General features: G+C 44.4%; 5 protein-coding genes across 11 annotated transcripts in view; 2 read left to right on the top strand and 3 right to left on the bottom strand.

Annotated features, from left to right (window-relative positions):
* Positions 1-2,087, bottom strand: part of LOC106750382 (alpha-1,3-mannosyl-glycoprotein 4-beta-N-acetylglucosaminyltransferase B) — a 6,064-nt gene extending 3,977 nt beyond the window's left edge. The window contains exons 1-3 of one of the 2 annotated variants that reach the window (XM_014630709.1): positions 1,673-2,087; positions 1,193-1,313; positions 37-691 (exon numbers count right to left, since the gene is read on the bottom strand). In XM_014630709.1, the coding sequence (XP_014486195.1) occupies positions 37-570 (534 nt within the window). In that variant the 5' untranslated portion in view covers positions 571-691; positions 1,193-1,313; positions 1,673-2,087. The remainder of the gene's footprint in view (positions 1-36; positions 692-1,192; positions 1,314-1,672) is intronic. The other variant, XM_014630708.1, reaches the window with a different exon arrangement.
* A 1,446-nt stretch (positions 2,088-3,533) lies between these two features.
* On the top strand, positions 3,534-5,786 carry LOC106750362. Its single transcript, XM_014630675.1, has 3 exons — positions 3,534-3,898; positions 4,184-4,264; positions 4,386-5,786. The coding sequence occupies exons 1-3, from the start codon at positions 3,645-3,647 to the stop codon at positions 4,444-4,446; spliced, it is 396 nt and encodes a 131-aa protein (XP_014486161.1). The 5' UTR covers positions 3,534-3,644; the 3' UTR covers positions 4,447-5,786.
* LOC106750361 (serine/threonine-protein phosphatase 6 regulatory subunit 3) lies at positions 5,266-14,018 on the bottom strand. 4 transcript variants are annotated; one of them, XM_014630672.1, is made up of 18 exons: positions 13,257-14,018; positions 12,954-13,033; positions 12,255-12,406; positions 12,024-12,145; positions 11,504-11,674; positions 11,244-11,422; positions 11,032-11,145; positions 10,809-10,938; positions 10,282-10,434; positions 10,070-10,183; positions 9,903-9,967; positions 9,570-9,771; positions 9,341-9,427; positions 8,878-8,975; positions 7,958-8,039; positions 7,637-7,835; positions 7,109-7,535; positions 5,266-7,012 (listed from the first exon to the last, which is right to left on the bottom strand). In XM_014630672.1, the coding sequence occupies exons 1-18, from the start codon at positions 13,314-13,316 to the stop codon at positions 6,853-6,855; spliced, it is 2,595 nt and encodes an 864-aa protein (XP_014486158.1). In that variant the 5' UTR covers positions 13,317-14,018; the 3' UTR covers positions 5,266-6,852. The 4 variants fall into 4 exon arrangements, with proteins under 4 accessions (XP_014486158.1, XP_014486159.1, XP_014486157.1 ...); XM_014630673.1 differs by having other exon boundaries at positions 10,809-10,941; positions 11,504-11,641; XM_014630671.1 differs by having other exon boundaries at positions 10,809-10,941; positions 13,257-14,017.
* A 496-nt stretch (positions 14,019-14,514) lies between these two features.
* On the top strand, positions 14,515-15,224 carry LOC106750375 (U6 snRNA-associated Sm-like protein LSm5). Its single transcript, XM_014630695.1, has 3 exons — positions 14,515-14,676; positions 14,788-14,984; positions 15,158-15,224. Exons 1-3 carry the CDS (start codon positions 14,559-14,561, stop codon positions 15,188-15,190), a joined length of 348 nt encoding a protein of 115 aa, XP_014486181.1. The 5' UTR covers positions 14,515-14,558; the 3' UTR covers positions 15,191-15,224.
* A 71-nt stretch (positions 15,225-15,295) lies between these two features.
* LOC106750374 (serine/threonine-protein kinase mos) lies at positions 15,296-17,160 on the bottom strand. Of its 3 annotated transcripts, none has more exons than XM_014630693.1 (4): positions 16,856-17,160; positions 16,568-16,743; positions 16,314-16,411; positions 15,296-15,625 (listed from the first exon to the last, which is right to left on the bottom strand). In XM_014630693.1, the coding sequence occupies exons 1-4, from the start codon at positions 16,924-16,926 to the stop codon at positions 15,320-15,322; spliced, it is 651 nt and encodes a 216-aa protein (XP_014486179.1). In that variant the 5' UTR covers positions 16,927-17,160; the 3' UTR covers positions 15,296-15,319. The 3 variants fall into 3 exon arrangements, with proteins under 3 accessions (XP_014486179.1, XP_014486180.1, XP_014486178.1); XM_014630694.1 differs by having other exon boundaries at positions 15,476-15,625; positions 16,073-16,411; XM_014630692.1 differs by having other exon boundaries at positions 15,555-16,411.
* Positions 17,161-21,741: the final 4,581 nt, after the last annotated feature.

Raw genomic sequence — 21,741 nt, 5'->3', positions numbered from 1 at the left:
GGGGGGGGGGGGGCAAAATCGTTTAAATCCACTCACTTCGGCCACCATAACTATGATCAGCGTGTCGGCGATCTCCGAGGCGCTCATGCGGTCCAGCAGGTTCCTCAGCGTCGCCATCAGGTAAGACTGGACCTCACGCTTCACGGTGGGCACCCCCAGCACCATGCTGACGCCGGACTTACCCTTGCTCTGCATGAACGCAGGGCGCAGGCTGTTCGGATCGTTGAGGAAGTGCGGCAGGAAGTTGTAGATCGACGGCAGCTTGATGCTCGTGATGTTGGAGGTGCCGTTGTTGATCAGCAGCTGGAGATCCGGCAGGATGTGGTTGCTCTCGATCAGCTGCAGCAGCTGATGCGACAGCAGGCTGATCTCCTCCTGGCTGCTGACGTACTTCGCCTGGAGATGCTCCAGCTTGGCCTGCAGCTCGGCGATGCTGTTCTGCAAGAGGGTCTCCTCCCTCATGTCCGACGGTGTCAGCAGGTTCAGGATCGCGAACGGCACCAGAACGAGCAGCAGCACGATCAGGCACCGTCTCCGCACCGGAGTCAGGGCTGTGAAATGCGGCGTCATCTTCCTTATATATCGTTGCTTATCTACGTCGTTGCTCTACATGATTGCGTCGACGGTCACCGAAGGTAGGAACGGAAAGATCCTCGGGGAGCTGCGTTCACTTATCGACCCACAGAAACACCTGTGACGAAGGAGGAAGGAAGATTAATTACCGATCGTTGCCGTCCGAGTGTAAGATAAATGTCGCTCGGTGTCTGGGAGTTAAAACGTGCGAGCAAACAGCTCGTATCGCTGGTGCTTTGTGAGGTTCTCGGTGGTAACTATTTTCTGATTTTATTTTCTGATTTTATTCCCTGATCCCAATAAGGAAGCAGATCACTTAGTTTCCTTCTCGTGTAGTGTATATCTTTTTAGTAAACCAGAGTGGAGAATTAGATCTTATGAATTGTTGTAAGTCTCAGAGATTTTTAAACATCGTTTAAGAAGGAAAACTCAACTACCATGGAAAGGCAACTGATATTAAGTATAAACATGTTATCTCGGGAATATATTTAACAACTGAATATCTTTCTACATTAGGGTAATTGTTTCATGTATAATTCTCAAACTTTAAATGTTATGGATGGCTTATTCAACACAGGTTGACAGTATTATCAATGAGCTTAACTTCTAATGTACTTACACTGCAAGTTCTCCCATTATAAAGTATTTGTATTCAGAAAACAGCAACAAGTCCAATCAGCCTCGAGGAAATCATGTTTAGTTCCAGCTCGCATCCTTGGAAAGGACGAAAAAGGGGCAACCTGAGGAATAAGTGTAAACGAAGGGGAAGCTCTGATAACTCCTTTTTATAAAATTATTATACAGCAAGGCAATATATATCTCTCTCTTCTACAACAAATGTTCATACAATCTCGAAATGATGTGATTCGATTCAATATGAATTAATACATCCCAATCTGGGGTTTTAACATTTTTTTCCCCCCTTATAACGGTACACTGCAAAATTCTAAATTTTCATCCGTAGCTGAGAGAAACCTCTTGCTCGACGAGCGAGAAACGAGAAACTAGCACTTCGTGCTCGAACTCTATTTAAGCCCACACCGAGAACTCTTTCTTCGAAAACACTGATTATTATTCACTGATAAAAGTTTGCAAGTACCGGTTCAACATTTGTCAAGGTTATGGTTTAATCTCAATCCAGGATCGCGCGTCACGACGTTACCTCCGCTGTCGTCGTCGTCGTCGTTCGCAAACCACGTTCCTTCTTGGCCCCCCCCTCGCCGATAACAAAGGCCGAATACACGCAAATTGCGACTGTTTGTTCTACACACAATGTTCCTCACGGGGAGAAGCGCTCCGGTTGCGCACCTGTTCCTGACATAACCTGAGCGTCCAGGCAACGGAGTGTCTCGAGGTCACTGTGTGTGTATAGAACGTACCAGGCGTCCGAAAAATATGGAGGTGGGAAGATAACAAAGTATCGTATCGGGTAAAATCGTGCGATAAATCATCTCACGGATGCTTCCCCGTCGAAAGAACAGAAGAAAAAAATTCAGATATTCAGAAAAAAGAGAAAAATATTGGCAAATGTGAAATTATAAATTCCTAGAAGAGAAGAAAAGAAATACAAATTCAGCCAATAACGCGCCTCGATGAATCGATTATAAGTCAATTCGCTCGATCATGATATATCGTAGATCAGATCACACATCTCAGGACGTAGAAATAACCGGTCTGTTTTTTTTTTAACCGAACTGGCCGCAACTAGTCGAGAAATTTACATACACACATCGAAACGTACAAAGTGTACATACGAGACCCTCACGCTTCACGGTATGCGTGCATTTCTTGAATTAATGCAGCCAGTTTAGCAAAAAGGACAACTAGACCGAGTGTCGATCGATTGTCGCATGATTGATCGCGCTCGGCGAACGTAACGGTTGAGCAATTCGTCGACGTAATTGGTTTAAATTTAGAGATCCAACAGCGAAGACCGATATAATCAATGGCCGCTGATCGCTTTGTTACGCCGAACGCAGCCAATTTTCAATTGAGAAACGCCGCACACACAGGTGTGCATCGCAAAATACAATATTTGTTACATCGCGAATCACAATTGTTTTGAGAGGATATATATCTTCGAAAACACGCTCGATAATGCCAAATTAGGGATTGATACTTATAAAGGATTTTCCATTGAGAGGTTTCATTTTAAATTACTAGAGGAACAGTTTTTCTTTTTTTTTTTTTTTCGAAAAAGTGGTGATATTTTTATTCCAACGCAAAGTACAGAATGTACGATTAAGCGTGGAAAGCGTGATGTTTGTATCGCGAGTGACGCGATTTATTTGCGCACCCGCGCTAATTGATTTACCGCGTATCGTTTAACGCGGCGACGGTCACCGCAGGGTCGAAAACGCGCGAGGAAAATTTCAAATCTCTCGCGTGGAAATGTCCTTCTCAACGACGATTCGTCTCTCACTTTCGTCCCTTGTGCGTTTACTCTGTAAAAGCCCCGTAGTACCGTGGCACACCGAATCGCATATCGCAGCGTCTTTGCGAGACGCGCGCATATATCTCGCGATAATATCCCTATAAAAGCATAATATTCCTAGAATATTATTCAATATTATTCAATTTATTAAAATAATCTCATAATATTCCAAGAGTGTCATGTAATAACATTTTTAATATCGTAGGAATATTCTGTTGACGTTATATGTCCACTTCACTTCACAATAACATTAAATGATATTATTTTCTGAATATCAGGAGTGGACGTGTAAACATCTATTAACATTCCAGAAAAACATCACTTAATATTAAATAATACTACACGCTTATAGGGCAGTACCGATCGCACTCATATGTACGACTTAAACATCCGCGAGTAATTGTTCTCATCTCCGGAGATTTTGACACCACGCCACGCGACCTGACGCAATTGTATATCGGTCTCGGCGCGCGGACGCGGGGAATTTCCTCTGCCACTTATGAACTCAGATCGTGATAATACGTAATGCAAAAGTGCCTGGCATATAGTCGAGCCTGCGGTGTTAACGAGGGGGACAGATATGCCGGGCCGCCTTTAAAAGTGGCGGCCGGAGACGGCCGAGGCCTGTCGCTTTAAAATGCCGCGCGCCGCCGCCGCTGGACACCGTGATCGGCCCGCCGCGATCGTCGGGTCGCCACTTCTTCCACCTTCCCGTGTCACCCTGTTACTTATACTGATGTTGTCGTTATTGCCTACGACGTTGCTGTCAGTGAGTGCCGGTCCGATACCCGATCTCACGCGGGAGTACCGGAATCTGGTGATGTCGTCCGACAGCTCGACGACCGACAACTCAGCGGACAATTCGACGGACGTCACAACCAACACCGACGTGTAATTTCTTATTCAATTATTTCACCCCCATAGAAACCCCAGCGAAGTTTATTCACCAACTATTTGGGTGATCTATGAAAATTAGAGGCGTAATGTTTCAAAAGTACTATTCCGAATGGGAAACCTAGAAAGATTCTATTTCCTCTGTCCAACATTTAAAGATTTTTTCCAAAGCTTTCTTTTAGATTTCCGTTTTGTTTATGTCGAACGAAGTATATCTGGAATGTTTTCGCACGATATTTATACGTTATCCTGTGTGAGGAAATGTTTCGAAAATGCTCGTAGGTACGTGATAAAAGCGGTGGTGTATGAAATCGGGATTCTCACAGACACGGATAACACGACGACGGACGAGAACACCGAGAGGTAACGTTCGCTTTTCCATATATACCAAGAATATTACTGAATATTAAATAATATCACGCGCTTATAGGGCCTTAGTGATCACCTTGATGTTATCGACTGACTTTTTCAACTGGTCTTACAGACACGAGAGAGTCGACATATCGCTGTTCGATCCGCCGCGCGCGAACGACGAATTCTCGTGACGGCCGAGGACGCTGTTTCCATCTCTCTCGAAGTGATAACGAGAAGGCAGGCGCAAGGTTGCACACTCAACATGCATTTGAGAACGTGAAGTAAATGACGAAAGATGACGGACAATACACGCTAAAAACACGAGGAATGCAGGAGAGTGGTATTTTTTTTTTCTCTCCGTAGCCGCGCGCATAGTAAATTATTCATCATGCGAACAACGCATCCGGTAAGCGGGGAATCACTAACACAACGTTGTTATTATTACAATGATATTTTATAACATGTGACGTTTTCAATGATCATCGTTCTTAATATTGTACACGTCACTGTTAACAATATTCGATCGAAACATTGAAAATAACAATACTCCCACGCTATGATTTTAATATTTAAGGACACGATATTATCAAGAGTTTAGGAACATTTATAAAATATTATATCAAAATGTTTACGAAATCCGCATAAAATCAATGTTTCGATAAAATTGACTTAATGTTACTTGCTTACCGGAATAGCACGTAGAGATTCGCACAAGAGTGCGCAAGAAGGATGTACGATGTGTGAAGGATCAACGAAAAATTGTAAAGAAAGTAAATCGATCTACAAAGGAAAGACCTGATTATTAAACTTTCCGTTGTCGACGACGGCGCGGCGTCGGAACGAAAATACTTTGGGATTTAGAACAATGTTTTATTATTTCATCATTTTAATTATGAACAATATCTCGTGTGTACAACGCTATAAACACATTGCTGCTGCAAAACCTGCGAGGCAGAAGAAAGTTTCACGGAACAATCAGGTAACATAATTCGCAGAATTGCCGTTTCGTCTTTTTTTTTCTCTTTTTTTTCCCCGTAGAATGACGAGAGGTATGTGTACCGATATTAGGTATATGATAAAGGTAGAGCTCGGTCGAAGCATGCGCAACAAGTCGAAGAAGGTGTAAGTTTTCCTGTGTGTATTTTTCCGCTGCCGATTCAACGCCATTTATCCTCCCTCCTCCCTCTCTCTCTTTCTGGAAGATCCTCGTGAAAGACTTACGTAACAGTCGTTTAAACTCGTACGTATGTATACAAATCTTTCCGCTCTTCTCTCCTCCCCTCCTCCTTCTTCTATCTTTGAGGGACGTAAGGTAAGCGCGCGCAAGTTCGTCGAGAGAGCTCCCGTTTCATACGATATCACGTGTAAATTTTGTCCAAATATTATAACAAAAGGTAATAAAAATACACAATTTTCTCACACACACGCACGAACCCACACATACACGCGCACGCACACTCTCTCTCTCTCTCTTTTATCTTTCCGCCCGTATCATATCGTTGCACTAACGTACGCTCAGTTAAACAGTAGGCACTGCACCCAAGTACCTTTGCCTTATCGAAAGAATAAGCAAAAGTACCAGTTTTTTTTTTTCACGAAATTCACGACGTGAAACACGGTGATCTTACGGTGGTCGAAACGTCGCGGGGTAAGTTCTCTCCTTCGTTTTTTTTTTCTTTCTCCTTCCCCCGCCACTTTCCGCCACCGTCGCGCCTCTCATTCGTTCGTAATAATGTGTGTGTAAACGTGCGCGTCCCGCGAAATCAAATTCAAACGGACGAACGGAGCCGATCAAGCGACGGCGAAATTCGTCGGATGTCTCTCTCCGTTCTCTCTCTCTCTCTTTTTCTTTCGTCTATAATCCGTGATGTAGCGCGAAATCGCGATTCCTTTTTTTTTTCTTCCACTGCTACTCCTTTCTCCTCCATTTCGAACGGAGACCAGTTTCATCATCACTTTACGTATAACAGTTTCTTTCTTTTCTTTTGTTTTACGAAACCCTTAACAATATGGTTGTAAAATATATATGTATGTACGCGGGAGAGACTTCACTTCCGCGAGAGGCGAACCTGTGCGAGCGACGTTGGCGGTTCAGGAAAGGGGGGGAGGGGGGTTATGTCGAGAGATACAGGGCGGGATCTATATATCTTTTTTTTGTTCTCTCTCTCTCTCTCTCTCATACGTATACGTAATAAACACCAAATTATTCGCTAAACGGTAATTGAGCGGTCGATGGTTAGGTGGATTCGGCATTCGTATTTATTCGAGATACCCTGCAACGGGACTGTACTGCGCCCAGAGCGTCAACACGTTCCTTTCTTTTCTTCTTTTCTTTTTTCCTTGTTTCTGCTTTTTTCCTCCCTTTAAAAACACATAATCAACACGCGGATATTGTGTGTGTGTGTGTGTGTGTTCTAATGAAAATAGAGGGCGTTAAATATGCTCCGATCGTTCTTCCTCGTCGTTTACAACTCGATACTGATATGATTTTCTCTCTTCCTATTGCCATATCATTTCGTCTAACATAGGCAGGGCAAGTGGGGGGTGGCGGGGGGGAGGGAAGGGGAGCGCAGGGATGGGAAGGGAACGTTGGTTTTTCACTTGGCGTCTTTCGAGGTCGGCGCAGAGTCGGCGGCGCTGCTCCTCGGAGCGTTCGGGGGAACCTGAAGAGAATATGCTTCCTGCGGCGGATTCTCGCTCATAGCGTCATCCGCTGTCTTCATTGTCACAGCTTTGTCCTCCGCGCTCCCAACATCGCTGGAACGAGCAAGGCGAACGTTTCTTTTTTTTTTTCTTCACCAATTGATCCAACCTCGGCAAACAGAGGTAGACGTAGTGTGTGTGTAAAAATACCTGTTAGTAGCCGGCGGCTTGCTGGGATTGGCGTTCCTGTCCGCCACGACGTGGATCGTCCCGTCCTCGTCGCTCTTACTGTGATTGAAATTGGCCTCCGTGGTGACGGTGGTGGACAGCACAGGTCCGATTACCTCGGCGTTGCTGCTCACTGAAGAAGAGTCCTTACCCTTCTTATCGCCGCTCCCGATGTTCTCGCTGGTGTCCTCCTTCGGGTCCTCCGATTTCTTCTCCTTGAGCTCCTCGTCGTCGTCGCGCGGCTTCTTATTGTTCTCGCACGCGGCGCTGTTTTCTATGCTCAGGGAGTTCTCGAAGTTGTCGAAATTCGCCCAGCCGGTGGACTCCATCGGCTCGGACGGCACCACGTCCCAGGGATTGACCGGCGGGAGGGCGGTGCCGGAGGTTAACGGCTCGGCGGTGTCCCAAGCTGTAATTTCGAGAGACGCAATTGAGCGATCCGAACCGCCTCGAATTAATTTCTACGCCCGATGGACAGCGGGAGGGGGGAGGAAAGAATGAGAAACGTACGATCAGTAGCGTCGACCTCCATATGCATGTCGCGCGTGTCCTCGTCGTCCTCGTCCGACGAACTGGAGTCCTGATGCTGCTGCTTGGAATGCCAGTCCCGCTTGTCCACCACAGTCTGGAATGTCAGCTCGCCCTCGTCGCCCCACTCGACTCCGCCGCCGCAGTCCTCGAGACCGGCTTTCTGCTTTTGTTGGCACAGCTTTAACCGAAAAGAAAAAAGAAAAGGTTCGCCGAGCCAGGACAGACTCGATCTCAGTACTTGCCGAGTAATAACTTGCGGTTAAAACTTGATTCAGCTGAATGCCTGAAGGAAGTATCTACCTTATTGAACATATCTTCTCGCTTGTCGAGATCTTCTTCACTGAGAGTAAAGGCCAACGTTGTTAATTGGTCAACTGGATTACTATAATATCATTCTTCTTAACGAAAAACAGCAGGGGAGGAGCGACAATGGCGATATTACGTTATGATTTTTTTTTTTCGTTCTTAATCGCGTTCGGATTCCCGAGTTTGGACTCAACCAGTCGAAGGCTGTGTGTGATCGCGTTTTTAGGACAACCCGGTAGCGGTGCTATTAAGACTGTTCGGTCTTCCCTCGCCGCGGCCGTCTTAACTGACATCAGAGAAACGAGGAAACATATCCTCGAACTTCGGGTTTGAGCTCGCAATAGTTAGTGAGGAATTGATTATTTTATCCGGGCCGATGAACGCACGGAAAAAGACTTCATGAAAAAGATCTTCTAACAACGATGAGAGCCAACCAATTGATGACAATTCTGTCGCAGAATTCAATAGACAAATATCACGAGCACGTGGAACGGATTGAGATGAACAAAAAAGTCCTGTGCCGTTTGGCAAACAACGTGCAAAAAATTTCGAGTTATCAATTATCGAAAAATGATCATGCACAGAGGCTTCTTTAATTAATAATTCAAAAACTCATGCGTTATCTGCAAATTGGTGAAGGACAAAATCATGAAAAAAAGGGGGGGGGGACGTCGCGTTAATGTTAATTTCACGGTTATTTATTGACTGTTAGAGAATTTATGGAGTATTTCGCAAATATATCGCTCGCAATCGATCACAAGTTGTGCTATTTTGCGGAGATATCCTTTCGACTTGTATTTCATGCGTATGTTTTCTCGCTTCTGACGTCATTAAATAAGATAAACGGCAGCGAGGGCGACCGGAAGAGTTTCAAACGTCTAGTCGACACACGATACACGTCGCGTTGTACTTACTGCAGCGCATCGTCGCCATCGTTGAACTCGTCGTCGTGGAAACCGAAATTCTCAATGAAAGGCGGCGTTATTTGCTGGCCCTGGTAGTTGGTGTACATCTATAATACCAACAAAACATCACCACCGGTGAAATGTAAGTCACAAAAGTATAGTAGGATCTCTCCGGAATGAAAGCTTGGGGACCAGAATTTCCATTACAGAAGAGTCGCTCAGCCCCGCCCAAAGGCAGGGCCGTATCCAGCGTTCTCTAATTTTGCAGTTATCTCCAATCCTCACCACGTCTCAATACATAACTTGAAACATGAATGTATTTTACATATATCGGCAAATGTTGAAGACCAATTAAAATATGAACTATCTAATAATGAAAATATTAACTACTACTCATTCGCAGGGAGGGTCCACTCGAGAGAGATCCTACTTTATGACGATAATCACTATCGTAGCGCGCATGCGCGCTAACCTGTTGGATGTACGCCTCCTGCGAATAAGAGTTGTACTCGTCTGGGTTCTCCTCGGAACTCATCAGGTACACTTGATTCTGATCACCCTGGAAATTTTATCATTATTGCAATCACGCGTTACCTAATGCAGTAACGGTAAGAGGTAAGATGTGAGTGAGTGTAACGTATTAACGGACGTGTATATACGTTGACACAACGAACGCAGAATATAATCACACCGTTACGTACCATCATTACAGTCTGATGAATCTTATTGATCTCCACTAACTGTGTACTCACAAGCTTCTCCCACTTACTAAGACACTCGGGTGGCAAATTATTCTTTAGGAAGCTGTCCAATATATTACTCTTCTCGCACTGAGTGACGATGTCGTTCGCGATATTAATCAAATGTCCCATATAGCCCTGCCGGACGCCGTTTTCTTTGTTCCTGCGAACGCAAATTCTCTCATTAGGAGCCGTGCGAATGTCTACGAGATACTAAGAGCCACGAGAGACTTTCGATGCGTAAATCGAGCTACTCGATTTTTACTCGATCTTTCGGCGCTATCTATCTCTTACTGTTTACTCTCGTTTTTGTCCCAGGCTTCTAGAATTCTGTCTATTAATTTGCACTTGATAAATATCTAGAAAAATTAATGCAACAAAGTAGTTACTTTCGGATTTGTCCTTCGCTGCGGCGATAGTAGTTTCTCATGATAATGATGAAGAAAAAATGCACAACTCACATTACTATAAATAATATCATTAGTATCCCGATGTCCGCAATTAATAGCTAAGGCCAGGCACTGTTGTACTTGTGTGTGTAAAAAATTATTCCACGTATATTTGAAAAACAGATCCTACAAAATTTCAAGTGTGTGCGTCTTAAAGCAGAATGATACACAAAAGGAAAAAAGTTACGAGAGATGGGCTCGCAAATTGTTACGGTGTTCCTTACCAACAATGTTTGGAATGTTCCCAAAGTTGCTAAACTTTCATGGATCTTTAGATTCTCCGTCGACAATAACGCCATCAACAATTTCGCTACGTGTAAACGAGTATTTCCCAATGGACATTCTAAGATCCCGACGGTTGTCTTCACTGCGGGTTTCTGGATAAAACGGAGATTTGATATTTCTTAACATAGAAGCACAAGATGAACATCGATGTCGAAGGAATAGTGATATATCGATAGTCAGAGTTTGCCGGCATCTAGATAAAATTATCTAATCATCCAGATAAGTAGATCATTTTTATCCAGGTGAATACAAAATATATGCATCTTCGTCTTAAATAAGAAAAAAAAAACATTGTCTAGATAAATTAGAAGCGAAATCATCTTCGTCAAAGATGAATTTCTCGGATTTTCGCCTTCATCGATCTCGCATTCATCTAGACGAGTCTGAGGTCATTTAAGGCAAACACTGTCGACAATATGATGAGAAAAATGTGGAAAAGGATTTGCGAAGGAGGTGCGTCTCTTACGTATGGTGGATCCAAAAGAAGCTTGTGAAGGTGCTCCAGATATGGTAGAGTTGCGTCCGAAATCTTAATACGTTGCTCATTATCCGCGACATCCTCGCTGTTAGCGTGCACATCTCCCTCGTTTAACGCGCTGCTGCGAAAAGAAAGAAGCAAATTTACTACATACATGCTACGTCCACTTTACAAACTCTTAACAGACAACTCTCAAATATACTCGTCATACTTGTTAGCCTTTTGTCCTAGAAGTACCAAAAGCACCTGTATTCCACCGACGATACTACTTTCTAGTTTCTCTCCTGTCAAGATAGTCTCTAATAATAGGCTCACAGTTTCACCCCTGTGAAAGAGGAACACACGTCGTTCGAAGTAACGTCATTTGCCAAGTAAGATGAAATAAGCTTCAGACTCATACAATTGCATATTGGCGACACTTACGATTCTAGAGTATTTAAAATAGGATCTGGATCGGCGCGTTCTGTGGATGTACGTTGAGTCTCCCTCGCCACCGTCACCATATCACAAAGTAATTGCGCCGCGTTAGCGTGTTTGGCCGGCTCCGAATTGGGCGCTAATAACTTTACCAGTCTCTGCACTAAATGTTGACTATCTAACCACTGTCGGAGAAGAGACGACGACTATGCAACATGTTTTTCAGTACGACGGAAACGTTTTATTTCAAGGAAGTAAGATCTTACGTTCAATATGTTTTGACGCATATCACTGCCTTCCACCTGAGTAACGAGCTTCAGCACTAAGTCCATAATAGCGGAGGTCTCTAAATGCCGCAACAGTAGATCTACACATTTCTGACGGCTTTTAAGAAACTCTAAGACCTGTAAGCACGTGAACTGATAGGAATACCAATTCTGGAATGGACGGAAGTATGTAAGGACAGACAGGTGGTGTGTGGTGGTGGTGGTGATGACATGGGAGAGGCAAGAGAGGGGGGGAGAGGGAGATAATTTATTATTCGACTAGTATTATTTTGCTAATAGGTTTATAAGTGATAATCGACACTTTGGAGGAAGTTATTGTGAATATATTAAACACAATTAAGACCGGTCGAGTTAATTATAGTGTAAGATGCATTATTATTATTATTATTATCGTGATGCAACAAATATCACCATCGGTTTGCTATACGCAACACACACGCGTTAGCGTGGTCTCTTGTGCAAGAGAAAAAAAAGTAAAATCTGTGTCAATTATAATCACCTGGTCACTTTTACGAGCGACAAGTACTCCGAGGGTTTTGCTGAAAAACGACGCGAGCAGTGGATTCAGTGGCTCGTCGGTGTCTATGAAAGAATATAATTTCGCCAGAAGCGCCTCGTCACCTGAAAGAGTCATCAAATCACACGATGTAGAATCGGGGAGTCGGTTTACAGTACTGAGAAGAAAGCTGATCATCATTGGCTGTGTAATACGACGATTTTTCCCAAATACCTGCCAATTTCTCGTTCAATGTAGGCACATCGCATGTGAGTAACTCACAGGCGACATTGGGATACTTGTAACGCCAACGTTCCTCGATGTCCATCGACGGTTCCTTAGTGGTTAACGTTACCAATTCCTCCATGACGGTGGGCCTTGTGAGGCTGTAATCAATTACAAATTATTACGTCGATTATCATGTGAAAGATGCGTCCAAATGCGCGACGAGAGAAGAGTAAACAGCGATATATCGGGTATACAAATTAATTCGGTGTCCCCGACGTCCTGTAACTTTGATTCGAATTTAAATTTCTCCCCCATCCTGATGGTGACTCGAAAGTGCCAGGCTTTAAGCTTTAGGATGCTCTATAACAGTCGACGGCCCCGACTGACATAACCTCAGAGAACAGTAGTTATCACAAGGCACCGCATCTTTTTTCCATTCCGATAGAAGAAAAATGCCGCTTCGGCCTACCGAGATGATTCGTTCCGCTTTGGGCATTCGTCGGCCACCCGACAGATGGAGCAAAGTATCACGGAAAATAACGGAATTCATTTCAAACAATAAACTCGTAGTACTCGACTTTTCGTGTAAATAAACCTTGAATCTCACCGGCCGAAAAAAAGGCACCGAATTAATTTGTAACACCCACTGTATATGCGTGTTGTGTGTGTGTGTGTGTGTGTGGTGTGTGTGTGGTGACCACTTACTACTCGACCAGCTTCTTATTCTGGCTCTTGCATTCCTGCAGAATGTCCTCCTCGTCCATCAATTCGTGCAACGTGACATCCTGCAAGCAAGCACGAGTCGTGAAAAATCGCACGACCGAGGGAGAAATCAGACGCTTTTATCCGCTTATATGCTGGGAGGAGTGCGACGGGGGATGAGGGGAAGGGGGAGAGGAGGAGGAGGAGCAGTATGAGCGAGGAAAACCGTTCGAGGAAAAAGTAAGAACCTCGAGGCTCGAAGGAGAGAGAGAGAGAGAGGAAAATGAGCTCAGGATCATCACTTACCTCCTTGTTGAGCAACGCCTCGATATGCGGCGATGACACGTAATTATTCGTCCAGAACATAATGACGCGCGTGGGGACACTGCGTGTGGGTGTCCCGCTCTACTGCTGCTGCGACGATGACGCTTCACACCGACGACGATCGCACTGTGACGATTTTATCGGAGCACGGAGCGATGATGATGATGATGACGACGGTGATGATGACGACGATGACGACGATCGCATCGGAGTGGCGCGTAGACGCACCGGGATAACAACGTAACGTAACGTCGCCTGCTCGAATGCTGCTGCTGCTGCCGTGCGTAAGCGGCTAACATCGCATGCACGCGTGGTATCAATCCCTCGGCTCGTCGATCCCTTCCGCCGCGTCGCCGCGGCCGTCGCGACACACCACCGCCGTTGTCTCCACTGTCGTCCTCGTCACTCGTCTCGCTGCCGCCGCCTCCTCTACAAACCACCTCCGGGACCCACCACCTCCGTGCGAATCACCACTTCCTCTCCCTCTCTCTCTCTATCTATCTATCTGTCTCTCTCTCGTTCGTGACCTCGTTCGCGACTCGGTACGGGTGACGACGACCGTCGTAACCGCCGGGAAGCAGCGACCTAAAGCGCGATTTCCCGCGACCTGCACGCGCGTCGCACACACACTCACACGTACACACACACACACACACACGAGGGTGCACCCCGCTTTGAAATTAGTGCGGTGCGTGCGGAGCTGCCACGAAATGAGCGCGACCGCATAGAAATGCTCTCGGGCGCGAATGGACGCGCAAGCGCGAGAATGCTTCCTTCTCCGGTCCTTTCTTCCGAAGAGGCGCGTTCGGAAATCCGATTGCAGTCTGATACGGGCTTTAAGCTGGGTCTACAATAGAGTTTTAAGCCTTGAGAAATTAACCAATCACAATTGATTATTCTTCTCGATTGTGATTGGTCAATTTCTTATGGCTTAGGGTTTAAAGCATCTATTGTAGCCTAGGACGAACGTAATCTGTATCTGTGATCCGTTCTTTTTAGCTGCACTGATGAACTAGTGCAATAAGGAAGAGCGAGACAAAATATACTTAGGTGTTTTCGCGTTTGACACTTTTGCAAATGTCTCTCTAATGTCCGTTGCACACCAAATACGATATGCAATGACAACCTTCTCTTTAAAGAGAGGTCAATGCGCGACGGGCTTTAGGTGTAAAAGTATCAAAAATGCGAGCAACACGAACAAACTTCTTGTCTCACTCTAACTTAATGTTCAAGAGTGAAGCTAAAAAGAACAGACCATATGAAGCGCACGGTGTTTGTGCGTTTATGCGACAGTTGTTGGTCGCACCAATAATATTTATTGTATTTTCGCAAATTATCGTGCGAATTGCTTCGCCAATGACTACCTCGGTCAGCACGAATCCGTCTACGTTACTGCCTTTAGGTAAGACAACTTATTCGTAATTTAAATTCGCGAAATACACGTTTCTAACCTGAAGCAAGCATTCGAGTAGCCGAGCGACGTTCGAACGTTGACGAACGCCTGTGTTCGTAGAACTGGTGGACAAGTGCATCGGTTCCCGGATACACATCATCATGAAGAACGACAAGGAGATCGTCGGCACTCTGCAGGGATTCGACGACTTCGTGAACATGTTACTGGAAGATGTGACCGAGAGCGAGGCAACCCCCGAGGGACGCAGAGTTACCAAGTTAGATCAGATTCTTTTGAACGGCAGCAACATCACAATGGTACTTTTACAATATTTACAATACCCGATACTTTTATAATGTTTATGATATTTTGGAGGAATGTGTTACAGTAACGAATTATAATTTCCACGTAGCGTGACGTAAAACAAGACAGAATGCAGACTCTTGTAATTAATTTTCTCTTTCGTTTCTTTCCCTTTATTCTGTCGCAGTTGGTGCCCGGTGGTGAAATGCCAGATACATAAGAGAGAGAGAGAGAGAGAGAGAAAGAAACCGTATCCAAATCGTTACTATAAGACAAGCGATAATATAACAATGACTGTTGCAAATAAGATATGTTCCAAACTTGAGATATAATTTCGGTAAAATACACGTTAACGATTAAGCAGGAGATCGAGCCTACTGATTATTTCACGAAGTGCCGGCCTTTCCGCGACATCCTGCGACCACATTACTCTGTACAATTCTCTGTAGTCCCCACCGAACTCGTCGTCCAGAACCCCGTCATCAGGACGAGCTCCTTTCGCGGAGATGTATATAATAGTGTGGATGTGTAATCCGTGGAAGGGCGCTTTTCGGGACAGCATTTGCCACGCCACGATTCCTAGTGAATAAACGTCAGCGGCAAATGTGGGCGCGTCTCCTCTGAGCACCTCCGGTGCTGCGTACCCTGGTGTACCCTGGTAAGGAGGAAACCGGTGAGTTCTCGTAAAAGAGAAAGCTCAATCAGGATCAAGATGCGTTAGTCCTAATCTACAATAAGTGCTTTAAGTCCTAAGCCTTAAGAAATTGAGCAATCACGATCGAATTGTAGAAGAATAATCAATTGTGATTTCTTAAAGTTTGAAGTTTAAAACTCTATATTGTAGATCGACACTTAAGCAGGGTCTACAATGAGAATTTAAGGTATGATTTAAGAAACTGACCAAACACAATTGATTATTCTTCTATAATTCGACTGTGATTGGTTAATTTCTTTAACGAGCCATCGGTCAGGAATCAGCTGTGAATTGTTGAAGGATAAGCCACTTCGAGAATAAAGGTTTCAACAATCGTGTGTGTGTGTGTATGTGTGCATACTCGCGGCTTGACAGAAATGTGCGATTCATCGATCAGGAGAGAGCTACCGAAATCAGTGAGTTTAGGTCGACCGTCGGCGGTCATCAGGATATTGGTCGGCTTGACGTCCGCGTGTATCACGCCGGAATTATGGCAGAATCGCAGCGCGTGGCCGACGTCTCGCCAGATGGAGACGCGCTCCTGCCTCGCGAGGACCTGCTCCTGCAGTTTGTCCTGCAACGACGTGCCGCACAGTTCCATCGTAATCAACGACAAACTGCTGCCCCGCTCTACGTTCAGTATTCTCACGATATTCGCGTGCCGCAGGATCGCCGCGTGCCCCTCCGAGCTGATCGTTTCGTCGTCGTTCTGCCTGCGTTGAATCACCTTGGCCGCCACTTGGTCTCCTGCGGAAAGAAACGCGCGAAGACGGTGTGTGTGTGTGTGTGTATGCGTAAAATCAAATTCATTAAAATTATATTCGATTCATATATATTCAATTAAATTCAACGGAGGAACTGGTCGTTAACGAGAACCGCGAGAAAGAGAGTTTCGTATCGTACCTTTGTAGAACGCCTTGTAGACGGTGCCGAAGGCACCCGTTCCCAACACAGGACACTGTTTCTTCGGCAGGCCCTCCCGCAGTATCTTCATTCTGTTGGGGGTGTCGATGTTGAACGGCGACAGCAGCTTCTCGTTCTCCTGCCGTTGCACGCGAACGTTCCTCGGGGTCCTCGGACTTGGAAGGAAAGAAGAGAAAGGAAAACAACAAACGTCTCCGAATGGAATGGAACTCGCGCCTCACGGCTCGTGTGTCGGCTCGGCTGACGAGCGCGGGTCTCTTCGCTCACCTGGTGTCCAGCACATTATCGAATGTTCGGGGCAGGCGCTTCAACGTGGAAACTATTCGCGGCGAAGCCATTTGTTTTCGCGTTACCGCTTATCGTAATCGTCATAATAACTTATACGGGGCACATGGGAGCGGAGGACGAGAGTGCGCCCACTGTAACGTTCATTCGTGTACTGCGTCGCACACTTGTTTCCCGCCAGGAGACCCAAAGTCGACACAAGTCTGGTTATATCATCGGTGTTATCCTGTTCTTTTTTTTTCTGTATTTTTCTATATTATTATTATTTTATTCTTTTTTCTCTTTTAATATTCTGAGAACATTTTTATATTGTTATATATTATATACGAAATATATTTTGTAACATGCCAAGAATATTATGTGAAGTGGACATGTAACGTCAACAGAATGCTCCTATGATATTAAAAAATCTTACACAACATTCTTGGAATATTGTAGGAATATTATGATTTTAGTATTGAGTAATATTCATGTAATATTCTAGGAATATTACACGCTTATAGGGATGAAGACGATACAACTGGACTCGTGTCGACTTGTGTTTCTCGCTGGAAATCAACCCATATTGATTCAGGCAAGGACGAATAATACGCAAACGTACATCGACTGTGTACAGAAGCATGTTCCGGGTGTTCCAAAATAATCTCGAATATACATAGCCAAGAAGCAAAATGTTAGCAGTATGCCGGCAAACTGGAAGTATCGAGAAGTCTTATAGGATTATTTAGTTTTGCTTCAATTGTCAAGTCGAGCTTACAATTTAAAACGGTAACGTGTCATGTCGTTTGTCTTTTTTCCGTCACGTGGGAATTGCGGCGAATTTCGCAGCGAGGTAGAAATAAGTGAAATAGAATCGCACAGAGAGCAATTAAAATATTTTTTTTATTTCTTCGGTCGCTAATTTAAGGCGTAAATCAGCTACTGAGAGCCTATTGCTAATTATTATTTTCTCTTTCTCTTTCTCTCTCTCTCATCCTTCCCCGTCTCTCTTTTTTTTCTCTCTCTCTCTCTCTCTCTCTAATACTGTGTACGTTAACTAGATTATTTACAGTTATTCTATCGCACCATAATTATATTCGCCTTGATAATCTCTCGTTACGTTATCGATAATGTAGTAACGTACGCACGTAAGTATACATATATATATGTATGCGCGCGCGTGTGTGTGTACTGATAATAGTCTACAGAAAACGTAGCTAATTAGAATCTGAGTTACAAAGTTGTTACTAACATTAAGTGCTGCGTAGGTACCATCTTGTTTCTGAGCGACTCTTGTTCGCTATCACAATGTGTTAAGTGTCACCCCTCTCTCTCTCCCTCTCTCTCTCTCTCTCTGTTATCGACTAATTAATTAATTAACGGTAAATCTGTAATAAGCGGAAAAGACTTTACAGAAGTTTTCTTTTTTAGTAAAATACTCTAACGAATAAAAATACAGTGTATCCTCTATATATATATATATATATATAGTATCTATATATGTATATATATATGCTTTATTTGTTCGAAAATAGTTCATTTAGTTAACTATAACCGCCTCTCTCTCTCACCAGCCTTATTCCTTACTACAGTTCCGATCCGCTCTAACAGCGTCATCGATCGCGCTTGGTCTTGCCTGAAACGCGCGCATATCTCATACTCTCTTCCAGATTTCGAGTAAGTTTGAACAAAAGAAAGAAATATAGAAACAGGATCGAAATCGTGAATAAGTTAGTTAGTAAGTGAGTAAATAAGCTCGCACGTGAATACCGACCCGCGGTAGGATGCGCAGAACGCACATATTTCTAATCAACGTCGTAAATGAACGTCGCGACGTTCCTTTTCTGTCGAGTCAGCAGTGTTGGAGAATCTACGTAGATCGGAGGATCTGTCTCTGCGCGAGAACTTATTATTAGACTTGAGAATTCACGGATGTACGATATCTATGGGATATAAAAATATGCGAGTCTCTCTCTCTCTCTCTCTCTCTCTTTCCACTTAAGTATCTGTGAATGGAAGTACCCGTGCGAGTAAAGGAAATTTGTAGAAACTTTTGTATACATATATTCATGCATATAGGCGATAATAAGTGTACAATTAGTGCCTACGAATTTAAGGATATGTGCATCACGTGAGCAGAGAGAGCGACGGAGAGGCTAAGAATCGCAGATCGACCGACTCGAAAATGTATGTGTAGATGGAAGAGTTTCTCTCTCTCTCTCTCTCTCTCTCTCCTTTTTTTTTTTCGAAAGGACCATCGTGTAGATGATCATCGTTTTCTTTTTTTCTTTTTGGAAGGATCATCAGTATTTTTCTAAGACTTAAGATTTAAACACAAGTTGTAAAATCGACGACTGACGCGACCGAGACGCGAAACCGGAAGAATCAGAGGGATCAAGCAAAAAGCCCCTGCGAATACGAACTCAAACGCATCTACGAAGAAACTTTTACACGTCTGTGATTGCGATTCGTAACGAGGCAGGAAGAAGAGGAGGAAGAGAAGGAAAGGGACTAATATAGTTTCGAAACGAAGACGTGGCCGGGCGCGAGGAATCCGCTGAGAAAGCTCGAGGGATACACCGTTGTCGTGAAACTCTCCTCGCCGAGGTGCTCACCTCGAGGATCTAAGGAACTACGTGTGGGCACGGAGAAGACGGGAGTTTTATGCCGGGACAGCAAATTGTTTGTTGATGTATAGCCTCGGCGGGAAAATTAACGGCACGGAAAAATTAATTTTACTGTCGTAGCGAAACGTCGTTGCGACAGTAATGAAATTTAATTCGCACGACCAAATTACTTTGCCGTTCATATATCCGGCAAATATTCCAATTAATACTCTTAATAAATTTTTCTGCCAACCAGACACAAAGTTTTATAACTTTCCATCCAATTGTCTCCTTTATCAAAAGACTGACGAAGAGTCATAAGATTTCAGAATCCTATCTTTTACGCAAGAAATGTATAGGAAATTAATTTGAAATTTTTTTCACTGTATTAACAAACAATTAACTGTTCCAGCAAAATTTTTCTCTCTCTCTCTCTCTCTCTCTGTGTGTGTGTGTGTGTAACATTCCGCGTGAAGGAGGGATACAACGCAGGGGGAACAATTGATCCTCGCGATCGTCGCCGCTGGTTGAGCATCGTTCTCGCGACGTCTCGAGTTTGTCGTCTCTTTTTTTCTCCTTTTCTTTTCTCGCATTTTTTGGCACTATCCTTACACGCGTGCCGCTTTACATTACAACGTTTTTCCTGAGCATTGTATCGTCGAGCACAAACTCACATGAGGCACTCAGAGGCACCGGTTTTCCAACGTGCAATTTCGAAAAACGTAAAACGTTACATCTCGTTAGGCGTTACAAGCGAGCGATTCAATCGCCCCGAGAAATGTGCCTGGCCGGACTATTTACATTACGATTTCTACGATATGATAGTCGGCGTCGGACTATGGATTGAAGATTGAGACTGAATTGAAATTTGATCAGTCAGTGTAGCATTCACTAAATTTGAGTTTAGTGAACTTTGCTCTGATTGATTAAATTTCAATCCGATCTCAATCCTAATCAGTCTGATACGGGCATAAGGCGAGAACCGAGTAGTGTTTCACCAGGGAAGAAAGGATGAAGAATGATGTAAAATATGTGGGATGAAAGGAAGACCGGGAAATGCGCGCCATATTTTCGCAAAGTCGGAGACGTGCGAAAACGAAGAGCCGTGTGTCTTCGTTGTAAGAATACATATGTATGTTGAATCGAAGATTCGCGCGCATCGAGAGATTCGCGAAGCCAAGGCTGCGTTCGAGAAACTGTCGAGTGAGCTTTCATCGCTGTCATCGCGATACAGCTTTTGGATTATCCGTAAATCCATGAAGCGGGGTCTACAATGAGAATTTAAGCTCTGAGCCTTAAGAAATTGACCAATCACGGTCGATTATTCTCCTCACATTCGACTGTGATTGGTTAATTTCTCAAGTTTAGAAGCAGCTATTGTAGACTTATTGCAGACCGGAACCAACAGTGCCGTAACTAAAAGCAATAATCACTCGACACCATCCAGTTGCCACACACCATCGTTATGTTTTTCTGAACGCCTCAATGCCTTCGCGCCAGCGAAGTTTGGGAAGTTGGAACCATGTCAGATTGACGCAACCGAAAGACGGGAACCGGGAGGTCCGTGTAAGCCGAGGATCGCCGAAACAGAACGGAGGAATTACGGAAGCGAGAATTACGCACAATGAAAGAAAGAATGCAAAAAAGGAAGAAGGATTCGCGCGAAAACGAGAGAGATACCGACCGGTCGTCCGACCGACGTCGAGACGGCGAACCTCTATACGCACAATACGCATATCTTATCTCTATCCTGAACTACAATCACGCCACTTAACAGTTTCCCTATCAGTGGACCCGAAACACATTACACATACTCCAATTTAACAAAAATAAAACTTTGTACACACAGACGGCAGATTAAAGGTTACGACACTTTCTTTGTTCCTTCGATGAGTTTCGCCACGCATCCCGCCGTCTGATAGAAGAGGGATTTTACGCTCGGTGATTCTCGGGAGATACATTTTTTTCCAGATCGGACGCGAGATACCCTGTGAAATCCATCGGGAGAAAGTGCTGCGACTTTTAGGCTATACTCGTGAAGCGGCGTCGACAATGAGAATTTAAGCTCTAAGCCTTGAGAAACCAACCGAGTCACAGTCGATTATTCTCCTCGTGTTCGGCTGTGATCGGTCAATTTCTCAAGTCTCACGCCTTAAAACAACTATCGTAAACCCCGCTTTACCACACTTACACCTATACAACTATTGTAAATCCGGACTTAATCTGCCGACCGTCGGACTGAGCGTCGTTAAACACGTCGTTCCTTCCCCCTCCCCCCCCCCC

This window comes from Dinoponera quadriceps, unplaced genomic scaffold, assembly GCF_001313825.1.
Source record: "Dinoponera quadriceps isolate SergipeBrazil2010 unplaced genomic scaffold, ASM131382v1 scaffold5230, whole genome shotgun sequence".
Lineage (NCBI taxonomy): Eukaryota > Metazoa > Arthropoda > Insecta > Hymenoptera > Formicidae > Dinoponera > Dinoponera quadriceps.
The sequence above is the reverse complement of the archived record's forward strand: the minus strand, read 5'-3'. Positions and strand labels throughout refer to the sequence as shown.